Raw genomic sequence first — 10,758 nt, 5'->3', positions numbered from 1 at the left:
CCCCCGAATATTAAAATAATTGCTTTTAAATACTTCCAAGTTCGCGTTCAACAAAGAAATATAATTAATTACTATAAACGATTGATTGATTAAATGATTTATTGATTTGATAATTGATTGATTGATTACGTTAACCCCAGGCCAAGATAATGAGCGAGCTGAAGCAGAACGGAGTATCTATCTATCAGTTTCCTACAGGAATTTATAATAATCGGATTATTTAACAAATTTTCCCTCTTAAAAAGGTTTTTTTTTCTTCTATGAATCCGGGGGAGAAATTAACGAATTTTTGGGTTATATGTAAAATAAAAATGGATGAAGAGGGGGGCGGGGAGAGAAACTTAGCAATCGACCAGTTTTTCATTTCCTCCCCGAAATCATCAAAAATATTTAATATACATAATTTTTCTGCATTTGCTAATCAAACCCTCTCCTAGTATTATATAATAAAGCTGGCCAGAGAGTTAAACCAAATTGGCTGAAATTTTATTAGGGTACCCCGGGGGTGACACAGACTATATAATGTTTTAAAATTCCATGGGCAAAGCCGAGTACTTGATTTATTATGTTATCTCATGACAGAGGACGAGATCGTGGCTGAGACTAACAAGGAGATGAACACTCTCCTTCCCTTCGCTGTTGTCGGCAGTAACGAGTTCGTCAAGGTGGGTTTAAAGAGTACGTTCGAGTCTTGAGAGATTGGTGGCCGGTAGGTTCACTGTGAACTTCTAAACAAACACATTTTGAAATAGATAATGTATCAAACTTAGGAACGTTGAGAATCTCGTTGAGAGCTCCCCTTTCAAAGAAAATTTTTTGATTTTAGTAGTGTAAGGGAGCGTTTTGGTGCCCCAAAAAGGTCATCTTTAAGGTCCCCCCCCGTATTTTTTTTAAGCATTTGTCATGTTTTTTTAAAAATTTTTTTGTCGTTTTTTCCCTTCCTTCTTCCTCCTTTCCCCATTTCCCTTCACTCTTTCCACTTTTCTCCTTCCCTCTTCCCCTTTTTCCTTTCCCTCTTCCCTTTTCCCTTCCCTCTTCCCCTTTTCCCTTCCCTCTTCCCCTTTTTCCCTTCCCTCTTCCCCTTTTCCCTTCCCTCTTCCCCTTTTTCCCTTCCCTCTTCCCCTTTTCCCTTCCCACTTCCGCCTTCTGCAAACATAAAATATATATCCCTGGGAACTTAAAATTTTCTTTTTAATCCGCTCTTGTTGTATATCACATTTCCTACTAGTTGTGAAAAAGATATGTTAGATTACAAATACAGATACGACGCTTTATCGATAGAACTAATATCCGATTGAACTAAAGTCAGCTGTTCACAAACCGGCGTTTAGAGCATTTAAACCAGTATAAATTTAATCATGTTGTTATGGCCTTATTAATAAACATATTCTTTCACATTTGAGGATTAAAGTCCTTTTGAACGTTAGTCAAAACTTACATGTAATAAAGATAAGTTTGATAACAACAACAGATACGATGCATGCGATATCGATTGGACTGATATCCGATTGAACTAAAGTCAGCTGTTCACAAACCGGCGTTTAGAGCATTTAAACCAGTATAAATTTAATCGTGNTGCAAACATAAAATATATATCCCTGGGAACTTAAAATTTTCTTTTTAATCCGCTCTTGTTGTATATCACATTTCCTACTAGTTGTGATAAAGATATGTTAGATTACAAATACAGATACGACGCTTTATCGATAGAACTAATATCTGATTGAACTAAAGTCAGCTGTTCACAAACCGGCGTTTAGAGCATTTAAACAAATATAAATTTAATCATATTAATATATATTTCATCACATTTGAGGACTACATATACCAGTATTGATCCTCAAATTTGAAAGTGCCCACATTGGATATCAATTTTAAGTTTTCAATATACTTCACACAAATGCTTCGATCTCAAGATACATACATATAATTTTTTTTTCAGGTTGGAACAAAGAACGTTCGTGCACGCCAGTACCCCTGGGGAGTAGTGCAGGTATACTAATTTGATTGATTGATTGATTGGTCGATTTCTTGATCAATAGATTGATCAATTTGCTAATTTTGATTAACATATGACTGATATGCTGAATTTAGAATTATTATGGATGCATTTAAACGTGTTTACTGTTTATTGATATGATTGATTATTTTACTGGCTGATCGATTTTCCAGTTGATTAATTATCTGGTTGATTAATTATGGAGTTGATCGATTAATTAACTTGTCAATTGATTATCGAGTGGATCGATTAATTAACTAGTCAATTGAGTATTGAGTTGATCGATTAATTAAACAGTTAATTGATTATCGAGTGGATCGATGAATTAACTATTCAATTGATTATTGAGTTGATCGATTAATGAAATTGTTAGTTTATTATCAAGTTGATCGATTAATTAACTTGTCAATTAATTATCAAGTTGATCGATTAATTAACTTGTCAATTGGTTATTGAGTTGATCGATTAATTAACTTGTCAACTAATTATCGAGTGGATCGATTAATTAACTTGTCAAATGATTATCGAGTTGATCGATTAATTAACCAGTTAATTGATTATCGAGTTGATCGATTAATGAAATAGTTAATTGAGTATCGAGTGGATTGATTAATTAACTTGTCAATTGATTATCAAGTTGATTGATTAATTAAATAGTTAAATGAGTATCGAGTGGATTGATTAATTAACTTGTAAATTGATTATCGAGTTTATTGATTAATTAACCATTCAATTGATTATCGAGTTGATCGATTAATTAAATAGTTAATTGATTATCGAGTAGATCAATTATTTGATTGAATGATTGATTAGGTAGAGAATGAGAATCACTGTGACTTCAAGCACCTGCGTGAGATGTTGATTAGAACGAATATGGAGGATCTCCGAGATCAAACACAAACCAAGCACTACGAACTATATAGAAAGGTATATTCCTAGATGTAATGTACTTTCCGAAAGGCTTTTTCCCAAGCGGCAATTTCCCATTGGTATTTTCCCAAGTTGTAATTTTCCATATTTGCAATTTTCCAAGTCTGTTCTAGGCGCAGCGCTCGGTCCCCTAGCCTTATCTATCCGAAGCGCTCGGCACCCTTTGCAGCCTAGGGAAGAGATTGATTATTTGTTTGGACAATAATCTTAATTAACTGAGAACAGGAAATTACAGTGATAACCAGAAAACTCCGAAATAGGAAGACGACTTTATAGCAAATAATACTAAAGTGTATTGGATGGATGATAGTTACAAAGCAAATTGTTTTACTTGAAATTTATGTTATCACTAATTAAGTGAAATGGGGTTGTTAACACTGCACATATTACTGTGTCAAGTGCTTATTTGACTATTTAAACAATTTTTACAAACAGTAGTCATCGATTATTTTTCGACGCATTCGTATATAGTTAATATTTCATAATATTTTTGATTTTGATTTAAAATAATTTTCGCTGGCGCTGGATTTTTGAACATTCCTAGAAAATATGAAAATGTCGTCTTCATTATCCAAAATCCAATAATAAATGTTTTCAAAAGTAAATCTCAGATCATGAAAAATACATAATATTATGAAATTTCAACTATTTACGAAAGCGTCGAAAAATAATCGATAACTATTGTTTGTAATATCTGAATGATTTGTTTGGAATTAAATGGATTTGTTTACGATCCGAGTTGAATGTTCTATCTTTCTGAATTTGCATGGACACTACGTTCCTCAGTATTAGTCGTTTTTAACAATTTTCTCCTTATAGACGCAACAGATAGAAGTAAGATTAGTAGCGATCAAAAGCGCTTTTTTATCGCATTAAGCCTATACCCTCTTTTATTTTTCGCGAACACTCCCTTTAAGTCTAACAATTTTTTCCACTGTTTCTGCAGAAGAAATCCCTGTCACTTTAACAAGAAAAACTTTCATCGGATATGCCATTAAAGGTTCAGCGTCTCTTTAACATTTCTTATTTTTTTTTGTCTAGGAGAGACTGAAGCAGATGGGGTTCAGTGAGGTGGATTCCAACGGTAGCAGCAGCTTCGCAGAAACATATACTCTTAGGCAGGCGTTCTATAGTCAACTTTTACTACAGGGTGTCCCAATAAACATTCGAATTGAGAGACGACTTGAATATCGTCTTTGATTTCCGATAATTAATAATTGACATAAAGTGCATTAAAAAAAGATTGAAAGTTTAAGGAGCTTTCCAAAATGTGGCCAACCTTTCCCCATCATTTTTCACATCTCTTAAAAATGGTTTTATTCGTTTAATCAGAGAAAATCAATGAATTTTTGGGAAAAAAAGGATGAAATATGTCTTTTGATGTCCAATTTTTTTTGCTCAGTGCACTAAAAATAATTTCTCGTACCTCGGGAACCCCTCTAAAAGTCTTTTAATTGCATTGTGTGAATCCCTGAAATTCTTATTATATTGCACAGTGAGAATCCCTGAAAGTTTATGATATTGCACTGTGTGAATCCCTGAAAGTCTTATATTGCACCGTGTGAAACCCTTAAAGGCTTATTTATATTGCACTGTTTGAATCCCTGAAAGTCCTTTTTATATTCCAGTACCACAGTGCGATTCCCTGAAACTCTTCTTACAGTGCCACTGTGCAAATCCCTGAAATTCGATTCCTATTTCAGTGTGTGAACCCCTGATCATCTTATTATATTGCGCTGTGCGAATCCCTGAAATTATTATTTGTGTGAACCCCCAAAAGTCTGATCATAATGCACTGTGTGAACCCCTGAAAGTCTGATCATAATGCACTGTGTGAACCCCTGAAAGTCTGATCATAATGCACTGTGTGAACCCCTAAAAAAGTCTATTCATTATGCACTGTGTGAACCCCTGAAATTGTAGACGAGAGTCCCACCTGAAGTCCCTACAGGGCAGAGAAGAGGAGATGAGACAGAAGTTTGTATTGAGGTAGGATTTAGGGGGGTTTGGGGGGGGGGGGTTAGATTGGAAATATTAATACTACAATATAATGTTATATCAAATACATTTTTTATTCAAAATAATATTTTATTCAGTCAAGAAATTTCTGTACTAAATTGTGCTAAATATTTTGGAAAAGTGGCCACGCCTCTGTACGATTTTTGAATAAAAGAGAACAAACGCCTACTATAAAGTATGAAGTATGGTAAAATAAAACATGTAAAAAAAGTCGAAAAATTTTATATTACTTTAATGATTCCAAAGCGTCAGCAGCGGTCACTGTGATATTTTGTCTAAACGAGAATATTTAACAGTCGGGGAAAAAAGAATTTTTATAAATCTTAAAGGTACTGTAAGCGTAATTTCAAATGACCCTCCATTCTAAGACGGTAATGCCCGATTCACAATAGTACCCTTGAAACCTTTTTCTGGTCAACATTATGGAAGATATTGTCGTTTTTCTAGGTTTAAACGTGGTTATTTCTGATAGTTCCTATATACTAAGTCACTTTTGTGGGCTTGATTAGACAAAGTTTAAAGGTACCGTTGTGAATCGGGCTTTTCCGTCTTTGCATACAAGGTTACCTGAAATTTCGCTAACAGTCCCTTTAAACAATCCCTTTTCCAGAGTAAAAGAGAAGGAAGCAGAGCTGATCTATTTACTAAGTCACTTTTGTGGGCTTGATTAGACAAAGTTTAAAGGTCCGCTGTGAATCTGGCTTTTTCCGTCTTTGCATACAAGGTTACCTGAAATTTCGCTAACAGTCCCTTTAAACAATCCCTTTTCCAGAGTAAAAGAGAAGGAAGCAGAGCTGAAGGAATCTGAGCGTGAGCTGCACAGCAGGTTCGACAAGCTCAAGGCAAGTGTGGCGGAGGAACGGCGGTTAGTTGACGAACAGCGGCGGACATTGGATGAAGAAATTGCGGATTTCCACCGGCGGAAGGCCCAGTATGAGACGGATAAGATGAGCAGTGGGCATCATACTCTCACCCTGGGCAAACTTGGAAAGAAGAAGTAAACTGCAACTTTTAACCGGAACCTGTAACCGGAACTTGTAACCGGAACTTGTAACCGGAACTTGTAACCGGAACCTGTAACCTGACCTTGTAACCGGAACTTGTAACCAGAACTTGTAACCGGAACTTTTAACTGGAACTTGTAACCGGAACTTTTAACTGGAACTTGTAACCGGAACTTGTAACCAAAACTTGTAACCGGAACTTGTAACCAGAACTTGTAATCGGAACTTGTAACCGAAACTTGTATCCGGAACTTGTAACCGGAACCTGTAACCTGAACTTGTAACCGGAACCTGTAACCAGAACTTGTAACCGGAACTTGTAACTGGAACTTGTAACCGGAACTTGTAACCGGAACTTGTAACCGGAACTTGTAACCGGAACTTGTATCAGGAAATTGTATCCGGAACTCGTAAATACCATATTTTAACCAATAATATTTTAATTAGAAATTAAACTGGAAGAAAAACCAGAAACTGGAGACGAATGTTAAAAATTTGCCAAATGAAATCTCTATGTAAGCGTGCTTTTTACAATTTACAGTCTGCAACACTTTTAATTATTTGTTCTTCTTGTGTATATTTGTGTTTGTAATATTTGTAAATATATTTACTAACAATTTTGAATGTAGTGCTATAAACATTTTGCATTTTTCTACTAACCCAATGTTTGTTTTGTATTGCACGTAAAACTGTACAAAATTATCGACAAAAAATGCTTTAACAATATTACAATTGAATTATAGTCTGTGCTTTTACGTCTTGCTGATTTTCTACAATTTTCTTTGTAGTATTAAAAAAAAGTCTTGATATCATATAATAAAAAAGTAATAGTGTAAATTATAAACCCCTTCATGACTACTTACATTAATGCTGATAATTTGTTTCTATTCTTATTGATTAAATAATCGATATCACATGGTAAAATTTAAGGAGAAAATCAGAGTCCAAATTTAATGAATTTGTGCTTCGTCTCAAATCCGTTAAAAATTAGCGCTGGCTTAAATCTTGAAACATTGAATACCATTTTTAGTGGAACCAACCATATCTGAGCCGTGTCTCAAATTCTTTAAGTTCGGCCTCAGATTTTTCTGAAATTTGCGAAATGTCAAAATTTTTGTTAATCGGCTTCTCTACACAAAAGGATTAAATTGATTCCTCTTGGATATCCCGTGCCAATGGTGGATATCCCGTGCCAATAGTGGATATCCCGTGCCAATAGTGGATATCCCGTGCCAATAGTGGATATCCCGTGCCAATAGTGGATATCCTGTGCCAATAGTGGATATCGAGATCAAGTATTGTAGAGCGCCGTCTCGCAAGAAAGTTTTGACTTCAAGCTATCGAAACGTTATTTTGTTTCCAAACTTCGATTCACAACGGTACTTTAAATCTAGGTTGACAATCCTTTAATGTTCACATCTCTGTAAGATAATATGAACTTATCAGCAGTTTTGTTTCACAAAATTCGAAAGATTTAAACAAATTATCAAAAATATTTACAAGAAAATAATTTAATAATTTGAATTCAGATAAAATGGAATTAGGGAATTATTCCGGTTTAGCGGAGTATGTGGTGGATGCTAACCAAGCTCTCAACTTCAGGTTATTCATTCATTTATTCATTTATTTGTTTATTTATTATTCATTCATTCATTCATTCATTCATTCATAATCATTCATTTATTTATCCTATAATTTCTTTAAGTATCCTGTCATACATTCATTCATCCTTTCATTCATCCTTTCATTCATCCTTTCATTCATCCTTTTATTCTATATTTCATCGTTTCATATATTTAATCCCATACTTTATATCTTTATTATTCACTTTTTAATTTTTGTTATTTATTCATTTAATTAATAATTATTTATTTGTTAATTTTTCATTCATTTGGATATTATTAAAGAATACAGTCAATTATTTTATAATTCGCAATTATCGTTCATAATTGTTTACTTGATGAGTTATTCCCAGAGCTCCAGGTAGGAACATGAGGGAAATTTCGATAGTATTATCTGGAGTAATGATCCGGTCATCTTAGAGAGGTCACGCTGTATTGTCTTAGCTCACTTCTCCTGGCACAATCATAAAGATTAAAATCTGTCACATCGACTAGTCTTTTAAAAGAGTTCAGCAACCTAGCTTCTTTAACTTCTGCTGCGAGTCTTTACCATGTAGTTACAACTCTATTGGAGAAAAAGTAATGTCTCATCTCAGTCTTAGATCTGTTAGGAATCAAGTTTTTGCAATAAGCTGTTGTACACAGAACGTGTCAATCTCTTTTCATCTGTTCCTCCTGTTCTGAACCCTATATTGTTGTCTAACTGAGGCTCCACATAGAATTGTATTCAGTGTTTCAAGATTTAAGCCGGTGAAGTGCTCAAATGAAACCGGTTATTGGTGGATTTAAGACGCGGCTCAATTCATTAAATTTGGACTCTGGTCGATTCCTGACAATATCTTATAGGTTTGGATGATGTCAAATCTTTTTCTACGTTCCTCAATGGACAGTATACCCAACTCTGCAAGTTTTTTTTCTTCACAATTAACACCTTTCAGATCAGAAATCAGATTAACCGTTCGTCTTTTATCTTTTCTTATATTTCTATATCAGCAGCTGTTCATTTGAAAGCTTTTGCAATTTACTAATATATAGCTATTTAATATTTACTCAACCTTTTCTACTATTTTTTAACGGAAAAGAATATCAACAATAAGAAGAACAATAGTGTAACCTTCAAAATTAAATGCTTACAGTTTTAATCAACTAAAAATGATATTTGAAGAAAAATTTGTTAATTTGATGCAACAAATGCGTAAATCCTGCATTTTTTCAACAGATTATTGAATTTGGACTTATTTATAACTCTTTGAGTCTGGAAACCTGTAAAGCTGGAACTGTTTTCTTATTTGGTTTGTTTGACCGATTTGCCTCAAAGTTTAATTTGGGAAATCGGGAGACCCTCGGGAATCTTCTTAGCTATCTTCTTAGCTTGGTTTGGAGATTCTTAATTTTATAGGGAAAAATAGCTAAATTCGTAATTTACGTCCAAGCGCGGGTAAACGGCGGGAGTAACTATGAGTACCCAGGGCAACGCTGGGTTCTCAAGCTAGTTGTTAAATATTATGGTTTTAGGTTTGTGGGTTCTGCTGAGGATATGGAGAATGAGAAGTTAGTTTTTCAACCCGAGATGGTGCATCAAATATATGGAGATAACGAGAATATATTTGGATATAAGGANATTCATCACATAATGAGATAATATAAGGATCTCAAGGTAGTGTATATTTTATATATTCATCACATAATGAGATAATAGATAAATGATACAAATATCTTTGGGCGAATACTTTTATTAATTCTACTTGTTAATTTGCAGATATCTAGCCTAAGAACGTTCAACGTGTAAGAGGTGGTTGAACTAGCTTATTCTGGTTAAACTACTCATAGCTTCTTCAACACCTCTCACTACACGTAATCTTTCAACTCGACCATAAACTCAACTTAAATCTAACCCATTACAAAATCTATTTTCTTATCCATGTGATTTTTATCCTTATTAATACTTTTAAATCTAAATATTGAAATTGATTAAAACAAGTAAAAAATATGGGGTTATGTTAAAAAGTTTATTAAAAAGGCGCATTATCTTTATTTACAAAACAGTATCAAATAGAATATTTGTTAAGTTCCTGAAGACTTGTTATTCAACGTTGTAAATTGAGAACTTGTCCAGCTCTGTATCGTTGGACAGTTTGGTTTCATCCTCCACGCTTGAAATATCTTCCTTCCATATTTGCTCCTCCGAACCGTCCAATTCTCCGAAATTAAAAGACCAGCATGCATCAGGATCAGCAGAGGTGGCGCCGGTTAGAGCGAATGTTTTTATCTCATTCTCCACAAGGGGGACTGCTAGCTTGCTGCGTTTATGGCAGATTCTCTTCAAGTTCTGGTAGAGTAGATATAACGCTGTAGCTCCAAGGAAAGTTGCCATGAGCGAGCCAACCACCATGAGAAGGGTTTTGTTGTAGGAATACATAATTGTACTACTGTCTGTAGGTCAACTGAAGATAACCTTGTTGTACTAGGTTTATATAGGTGGGTCATTGTGGTTGACCGCTGGTTAGCTGGCGTGGTGCCGCGCTGGGTTACACTTATCAGTGGTCAGTGGCCGTCCAGCACTTCATATCCCAACTCATCCGGCACGCCGNCCCCCCCCCACAAAAAAATGTGTCAGCAAATTGTCGGTCAAACGCTTGTGCAACTGATAAGAGAGGGGTGGGAACAAGGGCGGCAATGGTCATTGCTTGCCACCCCTGGTTCTTGGCTTAATAGTTGTTGTTGGTTTGAAAGAGAGGTTTTGGGTCGATTTAAAAGAAATTGTTTCCCCCTGTTTTTCCATATATTTTATTATGTACATGTTCTTCTATTAACGTTCCGAATAAAATGTGAACATTGGATCACTTCATTTCATTTCACTTCATTTCATAATTAACGAATAGCATTTAAGTAGTTGAACTACGTTTCTTGTGCCTCTATTCAAGTTTAAGAGAAGTGGTTCATCTTAGTTCACATAATTGAAGTTATTGTCTCTCGCGGAAATATCTAAAATAAATTTGTGTAATTAAGGTAAAAAGCTGAGGTTTGATGAGGCTGAGAGGATGGGAGGAAAGTTAGTACTGGTTGGGAACCAGGAGCAGAGAACTAGATCTATCCTGGAGAACCAATTGGATCCTCTCCAGGTTCAATCTATCACTGCTATGCAATGGGCCCTGCTGGAAAGGATTGGTCGAGCAAGGTTTGT

General features: G+C 34.9%; 1 protein-coding gene across 1 annotated transcript in view; it reads left to right on the top strand.

Moving 5' to 3' along the window:
* LOC111706931 (septin-2-like) overlaps positions 1 to 6,678 on the top strand; it is a gene marked incomplete at its 5' end in the record, with an annotated part of 8,875 nt that extends 2,197 nt beyond the window's left edge. Inside the window, 7 exon segments of the mRNA XM_023479881.1 lie at positions 141 to 198; positions 583 to 665; positions 1,943 to 1,993; positions 2,813 to 2,926; positions 3,971 to 4,047; positions 4,853 to 4,918; positions 5,721 to 6,678. Coding sequence (XP_023335649.1) covers positions 141 to 198; positions 583 to 665; positions 1,943 to 1,993; positions 2,813 to 2,926; positions 3,971 to 4,047; positions 4,853 to 4,918; positions 5,721 to 5,949 — 678 coding nt within the window.
* Positions 6,679 to 10,758: the final 4,080 nt, after the last annotated feature.

The sequence above is a fragment of the Eurytemora carolleeae genome, unplaced genomic scaffold (assembly GCF_000591075.1).
Source record: "Eurytemora carolleeae unplaced genomic scaffold, Eaff_2.0 scaffold468, whole genome shotgun sequence".
Taxonomy (NCBI): Eukaryota; Metazoa; Arthropoda; class Copepoda; order Calanoida; family Temoridae; genus Eurytemora; species Eurytemora carolleeae.
This window is presented reverse-complemented; position numbering and strand designations above follow the sequence as displayed.